Source organism: Lampetra planeri, chromosome 16, assembly GCF_965212315.1.
Source record: "Lampetra planeri chromosome 16, kcLamPlan1.2.h2, whole genome shotgun sequence".
Classification (NCBI taxonomy): Eukaryota; Metazoa; Chordata; class Hyperoartia; order Petromyzontiformes; family Petromyzontidae; genus Lampetra; species Lampetra planeri.
Genome location: NC_136122.1, coordinates 11,165,014 through 11,184,641, shown reverse-complemented (window position 1 = coordinate 11,184,641; position 19,628 = coordinate 11,165,014). Strand labels below are relative to the sequence as shown.

Genomic DNA, 19,628 nt, shown 5'->3' with positions numbered 1-19,628 from the left:
TGCCAATGCAGCAGCAATGCCAATGCAGCAGCAATGCCAATGCAGCAGCAATACCAATGCAGCAGCAATGCCAATGCAGCAGCAATGCCAATGCAGCAGCAATACCAATGCAGCAGCAATGCCAATGCAGCAGCAATACCAATGCAGCAGCAATACCAATGCAGCAGCAATACCAATGCAGCAGCAATACCAATGCAGCAGCAATGCCAATGCAGCAGCAATGCCAATGCAGCAGCAATGCCAATGCAGCAGCAATGCCAATGCAGCAGCAATGCCAATGCAGCAGCAATGTCAATGCAGCAGCAATGCCAATGCAGCAGCAATGCCAATGCAGCAGCAATGCCAATGCAGCAGCAATGCCAATGCAGCAGCAATGCCAATGCAGCAGCAATGTCAATGCAGCAGCAATACCAATGCAGCAGCAATGTCAATGCAGCAGCAATGCCAATGCAGCAGCAATGCCAATGCAGCAGCAATGCCAATGCAGCAGCAATACCAATGCAGCAGCAATGCCAATGCAGCAGCAATGCCAATGCAGCAGCAATGCCAATGCAGCAAAGGGCCACCAGGAAATCACTGCACCCCGCTCCACACACCACACTGCTGACGGTGGAGGTTGATTGACAAGAAAACACAAGTCAAGTCATGACCCAAAGTGGTTGATGACATCTTGCAAATGATTGCCGAGTCTATAACCTTCCTCTCGGTTGAAATTGTGTCTGTGTTTGTAAATATGGATGGCTTCATTAACGAATCTTTGTTGATAGCCAGGAGGCTTGCAAAGTACCATCGTCTTAGAGAAATCAATTTCGCGTGAGCCAGCCGCATTAAAATAATGATCAGCCACGGCAGAAGTATTGGTCCTACCGTGTTTCACATCTGCCTTATGCTCTCGAATACGGTCCGAGACATGTCGATTAGTTTCCCCAATGTAACTGCTGCCGCAGATACAGCTTAGTTTGTAGACGCCGGGATATTGCATGTCAGGAATCTTGTCCTTCACAGATGGAATCAGATCACGAATTGTATGTACGTGTTAAATCGGACCTGGATCTTGTGTTTGTTCATGATTTTGGAAATATTTTTGGTTACCCGTGCTATGTATGGCAGGGCGATGGTTTTGATTGGATCCTCAGATGGCTCCTTCCTCATGGTTGGGGTGATGGCTTTGCGGATTGTGTCGTCAGAATATCCATTCGCCTTGAGAGCCTGGTGTACGAGTTTGAGTTGACTGGTTAGGTGTTCATGGTCGGATATACATTGAGCTCTATGGTGTACCGTTTTGATGAGGGAATTCTTCTGGGATGGATGGTGGTGGGAATCGGGTTTTAGGTAGGCGTCAGTATGGGTTACTTTCCTGGAGTTAACTCTTTGGTTGTTTCGGTAGAAAGAAAATAAATTAAATAAGAGTACGACATTTCGATTGCAACACAAGCCACCGTCATCAGGTAGAAATAAATTTGATAGAGGGACAAAACACAGACACGGAGACACACATACAGACACACAAGCAGTCACGAAAGCTTCCTGGAGTGACTTTACCGAAAGAACCAAAGAATAGGAATTCCTGCAGTCACGAAAGTTTTCAGTCAAAATTTTACTCTGGGCCGGTTGAGATATATAATGTCTCGTCAGTGGTCTTGCGTCCATGAAACAATTTTGGTGAACTGCCAAATGTTATAGGCAAGAACTCTCTCTTTGAGATATGCGTCCTAGTTAACATATAATACACAGCACAATATAATCATTGTCGTAATTGTGGATAATACGAATAACAAAACAGACGGGCAATATGAACTTGCCTAGCTTGTCTGGGTTCTCAGTCTGGGTAATCGTCAGCATTAGCGGCAGTAAATCCTTGAGGCTATCGCGTGCCTGTCACGTCTCCTCTTGAGAGCTGGGCTCTAGGCCACCGAGACCCTAATGTGATAGATAATCCAGGTCACCGGGTTCTCTCCAGGCTCCTGCCACGCGACCTCTACATGAGAGTAGCGCTTCGTCAAAGCGCATTAGTAGTTATACAAAAAAAACTGTCATGGTTGGGCGATAAGGCCCTTGCGCTGAAAGCGGGACAGCAGATATGTGGAAAAGCGCCTCAGTGGTTCCGTAACATCATGTGCTTCTTGGTCACGGTTTGAATTTGGATTACTGGCGGTAGTGTGACACGTTTGAGATTGAAAACGCATCTCTTTAGAACAGCTTTTTAAATCCTTTATATTAAGTTCGCTTGCTTGCTTCCTTGCGTGCTTGCTTACGACCGTGCAAATCTTTCGGTCGTTTTTTAACACACTTCCCGTGATCCAATCGAGCTGACATTTTCCACACAGACTCGTTGTGCGTGACAATTAATTTTCGTGAAATTTTTTTCCAAAATTTTACATTGTTTAGGGAATTATTTTAAAATATTTAATTACCAATTGCTTAATTATGGCAGACAATCATCTAACCCATAGGTGGCAGCCATCTCAAGCCAGATGACGAGAGGACTCTAGCCGCCACGCATATAAAGGATTTAGAGTGAAAAACTTTGTTTTTACGGGTTAATTTGTTTTGTGTTTAGTTTGTTGTCCTTCCCCCCCGTGTACCGATTATCACGGTCGGCTACGATCGGTGCAGCGAAGGAAGTTCAACGTACATACGTGTTGAGATGTTTGTATCCCCGTGCCCTGCAGTCATGCATTTTTAGCCGGCGACCAATGTTGAGATGTGCGTGTGAGTTTGTGATAATGAAATAAGCAAATTCACGGCTGCTGTCGAGTCGTTCCATCGCTGGATGAAGGCCTCCACATGCCGGGTCGGTCGTAGGTGCCGTTTGACCATACCTCACGATTGCCGGTCACATTAAATACGCACTACAATGACAATAGTTTAAAGCGATTTGAAGCAAGTTTTATTTTTTCGTGGGGGGCGGGGTAGAGCTTTGTGACGTCATATTTGAGGGGGGGTCTGACTTCTTGTCACGCCGTGTGACGAGGGGGGGGGGTCAAAAATCGTCAAAAATCGCGTGACGTCATTTATGGACGGCCCCATAACCAGAGACGGACAACCAAGATCGCTCGCGAGACTCGGCATTTAATTCGATCGACCCCAGAGGAGGCGGTGATGAAATTTAAATTCATCCTTTTACCTGTACCAATATCATATGACGTCACGCTCACATATACCACTGTTATATGACGTCATACATGTCCAGCATTAGAATAGGTATTTATGTTGGAGGAAATCCGATGAGCTGTAAAGCTCTTTGTCACAGATGCCCATGACGTGACCCTCACCTGGACAATGACTAAGATGACGTCTTTTTCACATATCAGATGACGTTGTCCCATGGCCAACATCACTACTCAATGACGTCACAATTGCCTGGTCGGGATTGCGTCAGCGTTACCCAGGCTGGCGAGGGACGCGGATCCCAGCCAGGCTCATGACGCAATCCAACATGACAGTCATGACGTCATCATGTAACGCGTTAAACACGATGACATCATGTCGTCATTCATTTGCGTGGTGACGTCACCCGCCAGGTCTCTTCCTACGTGAGGCGACCAGTGGTGGAGAGTTTCGGTGCCCAGGTCTCTTCAGTACAATGTCTATCCTCCCCCTCCCAACTCTCGCCGTCATCATTGTAATCGGCCCCGGTGGTTTTTAGACGACACCATTAGCAGCACGAGAGGGAACTGCGAGAGGCAAGCGGGAGCCGCCCGCCACATCGGGTACGCAAGAGACCAGAGGCGGGAGACGACAGGTGCGAACGGGCCTACGGCGGTCCGTTGGTGAGTCCTACCGGACGCGGTGCGACATCCCCGGTTGGGAATCTAGCAGAGGTGCGGTGACACCCCGAGGTCGGGGGGCTTCTGCTAAACAAAGCGGCGTTTTAAAACGCATTTGGAATCCCAGGCGAGAGGCGAGTGAGCACAGACAAGAGCTTTCTTTGGGGTGGTGTGTTTTATAAAGTTGTCGCGTTGAAATTGCGTGTTTTTTTTTATAAGTTTGTTCTAGGTGTGTTGTGTTTTAATCCCTGTGCTGGTTAATGGTTTAAAGATGCGAAGCGGCTGTAGGTGGCGCTCAAATAACGTGTTTGGAGTAAAACCATGGGGCATTTAAACACACCTTAGACTACACTGCAGATCTGGGTGGGGAACGCCCGGCCCGCGATATTATTTGGGTCTGGCCCTGCCAAGGCAACCGCAGGCGGGACTCGAAATTTAATAAATCTCGGAGCAAACCTGGAAAAGCAGTTGCGAGTAGCAACATCATCAATACCAGCTACCATCACACGCCTCACCAAAGAGAAGCAGTTCCAGCCATCACATTAGGGGTGAGTTAGTTCAATGTTTGACCAAATATAACAGGATAACTTTTTTAAGTTGATAATTTTGTATGGCCCGCGAATTATGTTATAAAAATCCAAATGGCCCTTGGCAGAAAAAAGGTTCCCCGACCCTGAACTAGATAGACTTAGCCCGATTTCAGTGTATATTGGAAGGCGAAGCAGGCATTGGAGCCTGGCTGGTGCTTGTATTATAGGCGTCGAGGGCAGTGCATCAAATTTAACTTTTTGCACCTCACCCAGAAGTGGAATTGGCAAAGGGGCTGTACGTGTACGTGCACACTTAGAGCACAACACGTACACGTGAAGCGACGTGCGATTCACATGTGTTGGTCAACTACAATATTATTCACGAACTCGGAAGTTAAGCCGACCCATGAAGTTTGGCTTATAAGGATCGGCGCATTCTCTAGAAAGGGATTTCCCCCCTGTCGGTAAATAATTGAGGATAATAATAGTACGCTGTTGTGTCTACAGCCTTTTTGCCATTCCGCGGCTGGGTAATGGCCTCCCCACGCCGTGTCGGTTATGGTGGTCATTTGACCACACTTCACATGGCGGGTTCCATGCTGACCGGTGAAAGGGACAGGCCCAATACAGAACTGCTTCTGATATCATCATCTTGGTTCTTTCGGTAAAGTCACGTAGAATGGAAATAATAAAATAATAAAAATAAAACAATAAAATAATTCTCACGACGTTTCGGCCACAACGCAAGCAGCCGTCCTCAGGTGAAGACCAGGTCTGTCGGGGAGACAGCGTCTGAATGAAACAACACCACGCTTGGAGCGTATATTTAAGCTGGGTTGGAAGGTGGGAAGGTGCGCCTTGACAAAATAATTTGCATATCAAGATGAATTTAGCATATTTATGGGAAATGCAGGTATGTGATTAGTACTACTTGCTTCTGATGTGTTTCGCCCACTGATGTTAGCCGTGGCCTCGAATGGCTCCCAGATGCCCGTGTTCATAGTTTGCGAACCACTGCGCTTCCACTCCACCACAGTCACCTACCGCCCACCTTGTGGGGTTTTATTTTATGTTGTTAAACGTCCGCAAGACCCAAGGCTGCGACTCATTAGAACGGGGCCTGCATTGTTTAACTCTACTCGCTTCGGGTGATTGAACTCAGGTTCTTGACTTGAGAAGGGCAGATCGCCACTGCCGCATCGCCCCGCCGGTCGCTCGCTTTAATCCAAGGCGCCTTTTTTTTTATGCCAGTCAATTCATCGATACCCATTCCGTGTCTCGCCAAGACACGAACAGTAATGCGGTCTTAATTGGTTTTATAGGAGGTGCCACTACGTACTTGGATATGTATGCGCCTCCGGAAGTGAATGATTCACATATTTACTAAGAGTCAATCAGTGTTTATTTGTTACACGCAAAACTCTGAAATAAATGTGTGTGCCCGTGCTAGGTGGACGATTAAAGCTCAACATCGCGAGAGACGGCGGTGGCTTTTGGGGAGGCAATCATCCAGCAGTGGATTGAACATGGCTGATGATGAATGAATACAAAAAATTGCAGTATTTACAAACGTGTGGGCCATTTTGACCATGTTATATACAGCAAAGAACAGTGCAAAAATACAGATAACATTGTTTTTGTACTGTACATTATTGTAATGCACTTCTATGCATCCTGCATCTATGCTCCCTGCCTTCACTAACCTGCATTTACCAGCGTGATGAAGTATCTCATCCAGCAGTGGATTGACAACAGGCCGTACATGTACACATGTGGTCGCTAATTGAGAACATGTAATGTATAACCACGTTGGCATCAATTGAGACAGAATCTCAGTTTCAACCCAGACTCGGCTTTGCCTTTGCTACATTAAAATTCCAGGGCATGAGTCCCAGTGGACCCAGCATGTGAGACAGCTGTGTTCATGCCGGTCTGATCTGTGGCATGTCTGCTCAGCATCCGAACCACACGCACGCCTTTCATGGCAAACGCCTATTGCTTAAATTCTCACGCTACATCCATTATCTGGCGACCGAAATTGTAAATACGAATGGGGAGAAATTCTTATTTCTACAGCCGGATATCCCATTTGTCTTCCCTCCTTGCCACTGCTCGAGGTTGGAATTCTCTCCCATTGTCTCTCCAGTTTGAATAACTGTATTCATTTCATGGAATGTGTTAACCCCAATATATAAGACCGACAATAATAGTGCTGTTTGTACGTATGTACGTTGAACTTGTTTCGCACCTGACGGAGTGCACCTGACGGAGCCAATCGTGCTAATCGGAGTTGCTGGGCGCTTGGTGTTTTGGGCTTTTGGCGTTGTGCTTGGCAACCATGATAACACAAAATGCTTTAGGCTCAATATTAGTCGTTTAAAAGAGATGGTTGTGTCCTGCATAAAATGAGGCTTGTCCCTGAACATGGAAAGCCCTAAAAATGCACTTTGTGAAAGCAATCGTAAAAAAGTACAAAGAAGATGCTAGGCAATATCATTTAATATCATTTTTATTTTTGTAGCATCTAAGCCTGTGACCAAATCACCTGGTATACACCCGACCCTTTCAGGTCTGGAAGCTAAGCAGGTATTAGCATGGAAAGTGCTTGGATGGATGATAACCATGCACAAACAGGTTATCATAGGGCTGCATGGCTGCTTGGTGGGCATTAAAGCACATTCCGCCTTAATCCATTGTTGCAATGTGCCTCTGATCCTGTGTCTATTCTCCCCACCTTCAGCAGCCCATACTGACCAGCTTAGCGAAGTATAGCCATATAATGCCCACGACTTGCATGGCGTGGGGAGATTCTCATCCAGCAGTGGATGCATGAAATGGCTGTACTTGTCCATATCAGCTAAATGCAGCTGCATCTCGTGACGCGCGTTGCTTTGATATTAATTGTTGTGTGAATGTTCTACTTTTGTCATTAAGAAACGGTTACTCATTGCTAAAAAATACAATGCTTTAGGCTTACTTACAAATTAAGAGTCTACTTTACATACAGTCATGTACTTTACAAGCACACATACAAACCGCACCACCGTTATTAACACTGCCTTGATGGGAAAAACAAATACTGTACAGTATATAGTCAGTGTTTTGAAGCATGTATGTATAAATATTTCATTATCCAAAAGCATACCTGTGAACCCATACGGTTTACCCATATTCTTGTTCAGAGAAATTATATTTTCAGGTCCATACGGTGTACAGCCGTTTTAATACGGGCAAAACAAAAAAAATGTCTGTTTGTGTGTCTCCCTTGTGATGGGACTTTGTAGGATGAACGTTGAGATTTATAAGGGCACGGGGTGACCAATAAGGTCTGAACTGGTCTGTAATAAGGTAGGCACTCATAAGGGGTTGACAGGTATGTTAAAGGGTATATTTATTGTTTGATGTTTGGCAATAAATGTTGTTCGTATGTCAATATAAAATTGTTCACATCGGAACTTGCTTTGACTTTTCCAGTTTGTTCAGGTCACCACAGTACAGTGCCAAGTGTGATCTCCGACAGTATATTCAGTACAATACATCTGTGAACCGTCTATCAACAGCGAAGGACCATTTCCCGAAACACAGCCTACTATATATATTTTCTTTTACAAGGCGGTCTTAATGGTGACGCTTGAATGTTTTTTCTTTTTGCAATGTTTTTGTTAATAGCCCTCCCACAGAGCAGTCACAAGGCAGTGTTTGTTAATAACCATGATCGTAAAGAATTTTTAGACTGTCAGTACCGCGGGCAGAGAGCGGTTCGCCAAATCTCCGAATTGAGCCATGTTTTTTTTTCGCAGCCGATCTAGGCCGCTGCCTTCGTCGTTGCACCGTCCCGAGCAGGTGACGGCATCGACGCCGCCTTCGCCCGGCGAAACGGACCGAGCCGACGGACTCCGGCAGCGGCTTGGCGCGCGGGTGCAGCGATGTGGAACCGTCTGTCGAGCATCGCCCAGGGAGTGAGCGGCGCCGGCGCCGTGGAGGAGGTGCCACCCGTCGGCCGGCTCGACTCGGTGAAGGCGGCGCACGCATGTCACGGGGTGCACCCTGCGCCGATTGAATAACTCAAACCGCGTGCCAAATCCAACGCGCGTGTACTAACGGCCGAGACGCGCACACACGTATTTTACAGAGTGATTCCGTTTTATTAGTTTAAGGATTTATTATGTCATGCTGACCATGCAATAACAAGATGTGTTGTAAACCAAAAATAATGTTCGTGCAGTGGAAGTCTTTCTCATTTGCTGTGATGTGGGTGACATTATTGGTGACTCTATTTAGTGGTAAAAATAACTCCTCTTATTCTGGGTCACATGATAAATGTAGATAGTAGGCTGAATTTGCTTGCTTTTATGGGAAACTCTCATGCACAAAAATGTGCAGCTAATATGAAGACCTTAACACCCGCAGTATTCTTGTTAACAGTGGATGAATGTGGATAGTAGGGTGATTTTACCATAGGATTTTTCTTATCCGTGAACAGACACTGGTAAGAAAACATAAGTGGATTGATTGGGGTTCGCAGATAATTAAGAGCCGCAGACAACAGGAATGCATGTAAGGGGCGTTTCACTGTGATCAGTTAGTGATCATTCTTCACTCCCAGATTTATTGAGTGGTCGAGCAGCCATTGGTTATGTCGTGCACATAAATCAACATTCAACTTCCTGCTTGTAACAAGTTTACGTCGCGTTTTTATGAAGCTTGTTTTTCACGAGTTCTTCACAGAAGCGACTGTGTGACACAGAGACCCTTGTACAACCAGCCAAAGTTATAGGCTTTCTCCCTTGACGGGGCCCCTACATTTTACTCGTGTGTATACTGCTTATTTGAGCTAAATTGTCGTCTCAAATACAAATATATATATTTTTAAATCAAAATGTCCTACCAACAATACAGTAGTAGCACACGATTATTACTAAGTGCTCCTGAGGACATTCCAAGCCCATAATTGTTCAGTGACCCAGTTTGTGTAGTGGTTAGCCAGGCCATATCCAGTCTAGTAGGCGTGCACAAATAGGGATCTAGAGCCAGGAAGGGTTTAGTTGGCCAGCTGTTGCTTTATGTGCAGTTGGAATATGAAATTGGGGCTCAGATAGGTGTGTGGCAAAATGTGTGTGGACACATATTGTGGGGAGGCCTACATCAAACAAATTGCACATGGTATGTATTTAACAGTTCATCCTCCCACCAATGATTCGATGAATTTTCATGATTTTATGCAAGTTCTTTTTTCCCCTGTTATTTACCATCTTGTTTGTTTCTCGTTTATTTTATCTTTTAGCTCCATTCAACTAAATCCAAGTGTATAATTCACCTAATTTTGCATGAAGTATAATTTATTGATTCACATCTGCACAATTCGATCGACGGTTTGTCAGCCTAAGTATACATTTTAATCTATGAATTGAATGCATCGGTACATGCCGAGGAACTCCCAAAGTTGTAATCAGGTAATTGCTGAAGCATAACAAAATATGTAAGCATGACAAAAAATATATTGCCATTGTGGGGATCCTACGTCCAGATAATAGCTCACAGTGGCGTGACGGTGCTGACGGTGATTGCTGTGGACTTTAAACGAGACCCTTGCGTGTAAACGACCCTTGCAAGTGTGTGTGCGTGTTTGTTGATGGGGAGCGGTAGTGTAGCGGTTAGCACCTTGCACTCCAAACCCGGCGACCAGAATTCGATTCCCGCTCACGTCCAACACCAGTGACGATTATCTGTACCGGTCTTGGGCCTCCCCTAGGTCGACTCGGCCACAAATGAGTACCTGGTCCAGTGTGTAAAGCATCGCCACTAGGGAGACAAAGGTGGCCGGGTGTGGTGCTAGCCACCCACCCCATCGTGTGCCATGTCGGCCTTCATAGGTGCTTGCTATAACAGCACATGCTCCACGAATCTTTTAAGGCTATACGGGGGATCTTTGTCTTGGTGAGCAGCCCCAGAGGAATGCGGGCGGCTCGGAAAGAGGGGAAATCGCGCCAGCCGGGGAGGACGCGGCGGAACGGCTGGCGCAGATGGAGGGGCTCGTGACGCAGCTCAAGGAGCTGATTCGCGAGAAGGATGGGCAGCTCAGAGCATTGGATCAGCAGCTGAAGGTGAGTTCCAACAATCTCGTCGGTCATTATTAAATCCCCCCCGCGCAGTCGCCGCCATCTCTCACTGTCTCCCAGGGCAACAGTCCAATCTGACTCCTGAGCTCGAGCCAAATTCATTGCTCCATCTCCGTGGTGGAAGTCTCACGGGCGTTTTTCTCTCCTTTGGCTGGAATTGTTTGTCGTGACAATAAGCCATCATCTGACCGTGTGGATAATTTTTCCCCAGGTTATTTTCTGCGTTTGCTCACACCGTGAGCAAGAATATCCCTACAGACAACTAGCAGTGCGAAGAACTGCCCTGGAAGATGACTTATCAGAATTGTTAAAGTCTATTCATTTAAGCGTTTATGCATACTAGGTCGCCCACACTTTTTTATTCCACTCTATTAGAAAATTCATATTTATTTCTACAAGTCTAAATATTCAGAATTAATAACACAAAAATAAGCTTATGGCTGTTTTGCTACAGTCATTGGAGACCGGCATGAAACTATCAATTCACTACCCTTGGGAGCCCGGTTTAACAAAGATCTGCACTGTATAACATCTGCACCATTGCAGGACGCCCCTGGAAATAGAGCCTAACAGCTCATTGGACCCTTCTTGCTGAAATAAATAGTCTTAAGTCTAAATCTAAATTAATCATGTTGGCTGAAACTCGAATCCTGAATTTCAGCATTGTCTGCTGAGTGCTCTTACACACTATTAGTCCCCTGAGCTGCCCACCAACCTCCAAGGGCAGTAAAGTTCTACAAAGCTACTGCGCAGATTTTTGCAGTTTTGCTGTAGAACTTTAGATCGTTGTTTTCGGTTTTGTGCCGAATGTTCTAGGCCTGGTTCCTAAATTTTCACTCCACACGCGGCAGAAGCTCCAAGCGTGTGGAGAGAAACGTCAGACAGCATGCCGAACAATGCGTGGTAAAACCTAAAAACTCCGGAGAAGTTTAGTATTGATTTGGAACCCCCCCCGCCCACCTCCTACGCATTTTCCATATGCTGAATTCCTCTTGATATGCAAATTATTTTGTTTAGGCCCTCTTCTTCCCACCTCCCCCCCCTCTAACCCAGCTTAAATATACGCTCCAAGCTTGGAGGTGCTTCATTCTTCGCCTGAGGACGGCTGCTTGCGTTGTGGCCGAAACGTCGTGAGAATTGTTTTATTATGTTTTATTTTTATTATTTTATTACTTCCCTTCTACGTGACTTTACCGAAAGAACCAAGAAGAAGTTTAATATAATTCAATGAATTTGTTCTTTCGGGATGGATGCCAAAAGATAGTACAATTTCAGTAGCAAGAAAGGTGTATGCCCCCCACAGTAGGTTACAAAACCAATGTTAGCAGAGGGCAGTGCAGCAACACATTCCTGCGGAGGGAGCTGGTGGGAACGTTGGGTTGCTCGGTCAATGGCCAGGGTCAACGGCGGCGTGCTGTATTCCGCAAATATGGCCGACTGTGAGGGCGGGCACAAGCCGGCGTAAGTAGGTTAAACGTTGAGTTTTATAAGGGCACCACGGGGTGACCAGCCCCACCCCTCCCACCCCCCACCCAGCCCCTGCCCACCCTCCCCACCCAGCCCCTCCCCACCCTCCCCAACCAGCCCATTCCCACCCTCCCCTCCCCACCCAGCCCCACCCTCCCCACCCAGCCCCTCCCCACCCCCCCCCCTCCCCACCCAGCCCCTCCCTGCACGACGGATGGACGGACACAATAATCCCCTGTGGGCTGGTGTAACCAGGAGGTTCCTACCAGTATAATCTATTGCTGTACAGTACTTCTATGTTCCCAAGTCTGTGCTCCCAGCATTCAACTACCCCCATGATCAGTGCGGCACGATAAGCCTATCAACCAGCAGGGGATTGACCAAAGAGCTGTACGTGTATAATTGTATAAGTGTGTCCATCACTGTGATGTGACCCCTAAATGCCGGCGCCAAAAATCAGCTATGCACATACACGTGCGCAATGACTTAATGAGCGGTGGATGCCAACATCCACGATGCATTTTCAACAGCAATCGGTTTTTTTTTTCCAGGATGACCGGCAGGCTGCGGAAGGGAAGCTGTCCAAGCTGAGGCTGCAATCGAAGGCAAAGACAGCCCAGTGCGAGGAGCTGCGCCGACAGATCCAGCAGGCCTCTCCTGCTGCTGCCGCCACCGCCGCCGCCCACACCAAGGGGTCGCCGGCAGCACCCGGAGGACCCGTGCCTGGCCCCGACACCCCACGTGGCGGGGATGAGCGGGGGAAGGTGGGTTTGGACGGTGGCACAAGTGGGACCTCGGCGTGCCTAGAGAATGCTCGTTGGTGGCTAATGCGCTTTTAGACATTTCAATTAGCCTCCCGCTTACGTTGTTACGCATAGCGCAGATGGGACGCACTTTGAGAAAGCAACACTAAAAAAGAGCACAGCGAGCTTAATTCACTTGATAGCGAAGACAGATGTGTAGCATGTTAGGAAAGAATTTGCTGTTATTACCAATTGAAAATGTGAATAGGAAATTCAAGACAATTTGTAAAGAGGTCTCGAAAACATATGAGAGATGATTAGATTTCTTAAATTAGATTAAATGTATAATGTCATAATTTTGTCACAGCGGAAATGTAATTAGCAAATCTCACCCCTGTGATGCACATTTAAATAATTAGCAACAATTGAAGCTTTCACTATAATTTTGGGCCACCTAAATGTAGCTGGAGGCTCCTCAACATAGATGTAGCGTTAATTTGGAGTTGAATGATCTACATCAATACATAAATGAATATCAATAATTCAGCTCAGGATGTATGTATGCATGCACAGTGTGATTTCAAGCATGTACCTCTAAGCTAGCAAAGGCAAGTTCGAGACATCATATATCACTCGAAGGATTGATGCCTATTGGTCGAGACTAGTGACGGAGTGGTAGCCAAAGGAGAGAACACACGTGAGAGGATGTTCACTGGGCAGATTGAGCGATGAATACAGCTCGTTGGCAGGAAGTAGATGCACTCTTGAATTGCATGATGGGGGGGGGGGGGATGGTTACGAGAAGTCCTTACGTTTTGTAGTGAATAGACCATGGGTTATGATACATGTTATTTTAAAGGGTTCACATCATCCCTGCAGCCACTAGTGGTGCAACCGCATGCTGCAACGATACAAAAGAGAATTGATTATTTATTTTATGATCTACGATTCGGCCTCCTGTCACTGAGCAGCTCGAATGTGTTGCCGTTATCGCTTGTGCCTTGCGACGGCTGTAGGTTGCCGATGGAGAGCCCGAGCAGCATCAGCAGAATGCCAAGAGTCGTGGGAAGATGCTGCTCATGAAGAAGAAGGTGGATGAGCTGGAGAGCACTCTTGCTCAGAAGCATCAGCAACTGGATGAGAAGGTAAGCCTGGCAGGCAGAAGCACTGTTCTTCATCTGCCTCGGCAACACGATCGTATTCTCGCAACAGTGGCAGCTTGTGTCTCCGGGTTTGTGAAGGCCAGGAGCATAGCTGGAGTACAACAATAAATGTACTTGTTCTGCCCTCTGCTGCACGCAACATAACCCTACAGAAGCCTTTTAACATATGTTTTAATCATGTTGGTCAACGAGCCAATTTCTATGCAGGCTCAACTTTGCTTAGATTCAGAAATCTACAAAGGTCGGGCATATTCAATATCATTTTGTCACAGGAGGGCAGATATTGGGTGCAATGTGTTGTTTCATTGATCATTTCAAGTTGAAGGCAATGTGTTATCACCAGTATTGGCCACCCACCAAATCAGTCCGTCTGGTGGAGAGTGCGCCGATGAAGCCACTGCCATCGCTTTCCGGGTTGTACGTTTACTTCACCTATACGTGTTACCTGAGACCGCAAATCCCAAGGTGGCGTTTGTAGCCAAACCCTCCAAAGCGGAGCTAAGAATCGCCATTGGCCATCAAGTGTACCCGCGCTCACGCGCGCGTCGCTTATTCCTGGCGGCAGTCCGCCGAGCTGGAGGCCCAGCGGCGACGGGGTGAGGAGGTGGACGCCATGCTGGCCGACATGCGGCGCAGGCTGGAGGAGAAGGAGGCGCTGATCGTTCACCTCCAGGTGTCGGCCGGGTCCGACAGCCACTCGCCGCCCCCTGTCACCGCCAGCGCCAAGGAGCTCCAGGTGAGACACTGGCTTTACGCACGCACGTGCACACACGCGCACACACGCGCACACGCGCGCACAACAACAACCGCCATTCGCCACTAAGTGGCGGTAACGTCACCACGATGCATGTGCCAGGCCATGTGCACCTTGAGGCCACGTGAAGTGTCGAATGCCCGCTGGCAGGAGGTCACGGGGCAGACCCAGGTGCCACAGGTCGACTGATGCACCACCTGTGCCCCCTACTGTGCCAACTTGCTGTGCTTTAGCCACCCGGCGCTCCGCTTGTTGTTGTGAGCGTCGCTCCTCCGCCCTCCGTTGTTGTTGGAGGGCGACTGCCTCCAACTGCCCAGTAGCGTCCTTCACGAGCCTCCTCCACTGAGGCCGATCTTGACACCGCTGGTACCAGTCATTGGCAAATCCACTCAGCTCCACGTCCATCATCTCTTCTCTAGCCCGCGCCCGTTTAGCCCCCTCTATCCGGCCGAACAAAAGCTGTTTAGGCATGCGGTGGCTGGGCATGCGGGCTACATGACCCAGCCAACGCAGCCTTGCCTGCCGGAGGAGCTCACCGATGGGACTTTGCCCAGATCTTTCAAGGATTTGTGAGCTCCTCACACAATCCAGCCTAGTTAAACCCAGGCAGGTTCTAACCGGCGAAGATGCACACACACGCGCGCACACACACACACGCGCACACACGCACTGGCCTGTGCTCAGTAATTGTGTGTAAAAAAATAACCCCATTGCTGAATTGTATCAATGCCGCACGGTAGATTTCGTCTTTTTACTACCCCGGTCGTGAAGTAACAATAGCATACATCACGGCCACGCTCACTAATTTCAAACGATGGCTCACTAACTTCGACTTGAACATATAAACATTTGCTCAGCTCGCTGCCATACTAAAGGAACGACTGTCAGGCAGACCTTACAATTAAACTACCGCACCTCCAACTGCACCCATGTTCATAAACACTGGAAACAGCTTAATGTATGCGCTTCCACGTTTGCGGATTGCGCAGCGTTGTGTGATGCACTCGCATCAATTAGGCTAATAAAAAACTCATTATTATCCATCTGTGTCGTCACATTAACGTCCATCAGCCTGGTGGGCATTTGGACAGTTGTTATCCAGCAGCATCTCTTCAAGCAAATAAACTCTGGACAGGATTTGACCTGCTGGGTTCCATGTATTATGTTTGGTAAAAGAGTTTTTACACTTCATTATTATGTAAATTTAATGCGTAAGTTCAGTTTTTCTTAATCTGTTGTGCATTTTATATTTCTTTTTTTTTCATTATTTTAATACAAATTTTAAAGGAATACATTTGCATGCTTTAGAAAAATATATTCATACTTTGCATACCTAAAGCATGATTTACCAAACTTTTTAGTTATATGTTTCACGCGGTAGTCATCAATTCTCCTAAATAACGTTGCCTCACGTTTATCTGTCACTGATTACGTCACTGGCAATGTTTGCTTACTTCACTGCCAATCAAACCAAAATTTTCTAGCAGAAAAACAAACAGTCTTTGTGATAACGTAACCATATTTTTTATGCTATTGTTCCCCACCACAGAACCCTGTTTCCAAACTCGGTCCACATGAATCAACACAGCAAAGAAAAATACAAAACACACAAACCATAATACTTTTTGAAGTGTACTCGCGTTGACAGATACAGATATTTCATTATGGAAAGTGAGCAGATTTTTTTCCCAGCCTCCCACACCAACGCCCACTCTGCTTTGCCGATAACGTCCTCTCGCTGTGCCTGCCCTTCCTCACTCGGTCCCCGTCTCTCGGCAGGATCTGCAGGCTCGACTCAGTGCGAGCGAGGGCGTGGCTCGCGACCAGGCCACCCTCATCGCGTCTCTCACGCGCAAAGTGGAGGGCGGAGACGAGAAACTCGCTCTCGCGCAAGAGGGCACACAGAGGATGCGAGACGATTTCCAACAGAGGGAGAGCATTTACGAAGAGAACGTGAGTCACGCTCCGTCATCATCTTCGTCATTTAGGGGCGCTGCAGTGGCGAGATGTCAACTCCCTCGCCCGGGTATGCAGGAGGTCGTGGGTTCGATCCCCTGTGGTCGTGTTGATTTTTGTCCGGGTCCTCCTGTGTTTCCCCTCCACATTCAGAAACATGTGAGTAGATTTGTTGGATTTCCACATCATAAGCCACTTTGTGGACAGGTCACTTCTGAAAAAGAGCCATTTCGTTCAATGGGCCTCATTTGGTAAAATAAAAAGTTTAAGTTATTTTAGTTTTTTTTCAATATATTGGCCACGCCGACTTCTCTTATTGCAGACAGCATAACTAAGTTAACTATAAATATGGTTTTATGTGTTAGGATTTATATCTTATGAAGGAGGCAGCCCCCGTAGCTAATTACAGCATTAGCACCAGAAAGTACGTGCAGCCAGAGCTCTTGTAAATTTAGGAATCAGTGTCTCAGAGAAATGGAAACAAATTTGGGCAAACACCATTATCATGTTAGCACCTGATCACCGAGCCAACTAAAGAGTCTCTTTGATTTAATGTTCCTCGAAAGCAGTGGTCCACGTTACATTGCATGCGTACATGTCCCTGCGCGATCCACCTTTTCACGAGTTAAATTTCAAATGATGCCCAGAGTGCGATAGTCGAAGAAATGAGTAGACCATCGCCCACGCAGTAAACCACTGTGAACATCATGGGACCTTTCTTATAACCACTGTGAACTCCGTAAGCTAAATTGAGGAATTTAAGCAATCCGCCATACATTCACTGGGCTATTTCCAGGCTAGCTAATCTGGACACAGGCTTATAAGTTGCTAAGCATCAATGCATATATGTCGCACCTCCGATTGGCACGGTTGGCTATGTACGGTGCAAAATAAGTTCTACATATATACGCAAGAATAAACCAGCATGCAAGCAAGTTAAGGTTAGGACAATTGCAATCATTAGCACCAACCAGGGCAGGTTTACTAGTTTTACTCGTGTCCTGTGTGGCATTTCCAGAAGCGCTACCCTCCCTCCCAATGCCACGCAGGGGCCATCCCCCCCCTGCAATTAACATTTAGTGCCCCTAGGTAATGAATTTCAACCGCTATTCCACCATGGCTAGAACCACACGAAGCTCTGCCTTGCTTTATTGTTCGTGGTAGTATTAGAACAGACTAAAAAAGTGACACTGTTATTCCTTGTTGTATTTTTTCACTTGCATTTATAAAACGCAGGCACGCATGCTGAAGCAGATGGTGCTCGAGAAGGATGGACATCTTCAGGAGCAGTCGCGGCGGCATGAGCAGGAACTCTTCCTCATCGAAGCCAAGTCGGACGCCAGTGCTGACCTCCAGCAGGTGTGACCTCGCATCCGTCGCGTTAAAAACACCGCCCATGCTTTGTGCTTGCATGTGGGTGCAACAGCAACAACAACGACAGCCGCCATATGCCACTAAGTGGCGGACACGTCACCACGGCGCTTGCGCCCTCAGCCAGCCGCACTCCGAGGCCACGTGAAGTGTCGAAAGCTCGCTGACAGCAGGTCACGGGACAGAGCACAGGCACCATGGGTGCATGCCCAGACTGCCAAATGCATATCCATACACATAGTAGTAATAACAATAATGCAATGTCTGATGCACACTTTCACGGACATAAATGACCGTGACTCTTGAGGCGTTAAGCAAATTCATACACATGACACATTGTCTTCTGGAGCAGTTATTTATTTTTAGTATTAAGATTCTTGGCTCAAGAAAGCAGATTTTCACAGGTTTTCAATAAGATTTAAGGAGGGTTCTGCTAAATTTACACAGTAGGTCCGATGTTGCTTTGTGTAATCCCAGTCGGATAATTTTTCAGCATTGGGATGTTTGGCCTGTACCAGCTACATTGTGTTTTTTTTTTGTTTAGCTATGGGACAGAGGGTGGTGCACAAACTCAATGCAAGAGTTGTTTTCTCATATCGTGACGCGGATTAGCACAACTTGAATCAAATTGTAAAAGATTGCACAACAAGAGAATATTTTTTCGGCTTGTCCTTGCACCGGTTTGTATGGTTGAACTTCTTTTGCACTGTACATAGCCAACCGTGCTAATCGGAGGTGCGAGAGAAGGACAACAAACTTTGTCTGACGTGCAATGTCATGCGACTGCTCGCGCTACCTCCCCTCTCCTTCTTCACCGACAGCTTCTCAAGTCACTGAAGCAGAAGTTGCAGGAGAAGGAAGAGGTTCTGGCTGGAAGGACTCAAGTGGTCGGAATGCTGCAGAGGGAAGTCGACAGCCGGGACCACAAGATCAAGGTCAGTGTAGTGATAGTTTTATGCAGTAGATTGCAGACATGAGATGACTCATCATCTAAGTGATCCATTGAATTTGGAGCTGGAATTATATTCACGGATCGATTTTTTTAACCATATTGCTTGTTTTGTTTATACATATATTACATATCGTTGGTGCAGTTATCCATTTGCATTTTAGCTGAAACAATCTTTTGCAATCTCAGTTGCATATCATTTGTGTACATTCAAAATTATTAGTATTTAGTGGTATCGCCACTGGTGGTTGGTTACACCTTCAGGTTCAAATAAAGTTTTCACTTTGAATGACTCATCCTATTTGAATTTGTAATTGTATGAAAAATAACCCGCTCAGACTCTAGTCAATGTATCTTACCACAAGGCTCCATAGAGCAGTGCTTAAAGCCCATTCACACGTGGGTGAATGTTCTATACTTTGTTCTGTTGAGGAGTTATACGAACATCTTTCCATTTCCAACATTTGGACAAATTTCCATGGAGATCTGTTTTGTTGTCTGATTGTGTAAGACAACCAAAAACAAGAAAAAGAGGCCCAGTGAAGGGACCGTAGAAATCGTTCTGACAGCCTCCTATGGTGTCGTTCAGTGGCACAATGTGATGCACTGCTCGCTGCAGAGTTTCCAAATGAAAATGTACTCAATGTCGTGACACAATTAGCATTTAATTGGGTAAAAAAAGCAAAGAAAGTAAAAGCACCCACAGGGTTAGACTGGGTCACTGACATATGCCTGGTAAGTTGGTTCTGGAGGAGGGCTCTCCTTAAACAGCTCAACTTTAATCTCAGTTGCACTCGGTTCTTAAA

The 19,628-nt window shown here is 46.6% G+C and overlaps 1 protein-coding gene across 1 annotated transcript in view; it reads left to right on the top strand.

The window, feature by feature from the left end:
- The first annotated feature begins 3,498 nt into the window (after positions 1-3,498).
- GOLGB1 (golgin B1) overlaps positions 3,499-19,628 on the top strand; it is a 52,579-nt gene continuing 36,449 nt past the window's right edge. The window contains exons 1-9 of the mRNA XM_078601570.1: positions 3,499-3,773; positions 8,101-8,313; positions 10,246-10,404; positions 12,438-12,650; positions 13,646-13,774; positions 14,358-14,528; positions 16,326-16,499; positions 17,739-17,861; positions 18,695-18,808. Of these exons, the coding sequence (XP_078457696.1) occupies positions 8,227-8,313; positions 10,246-10,404; positions 12,438-12,650; positions 13,646-13,774; positions 14,358-14,528; positions 16,326-16,499; positions 17,739-17,861; positions 18,695-18,808 (1,170 nt within the window). The 5' untranslated portion in view covers positions 3,499-3,773; positions 8,101-8,226. The remainder of the gene's footprint in view (positions 3,774-8,100; positions 8,314-10,245; positions 10,405-12,437; positions 12,651-13,645; positions 13,775-14,357; positions 14,529-16,325; positions 16,500-17,738; positions 17,862-18,694; positions 18,809-19,628) is intronic.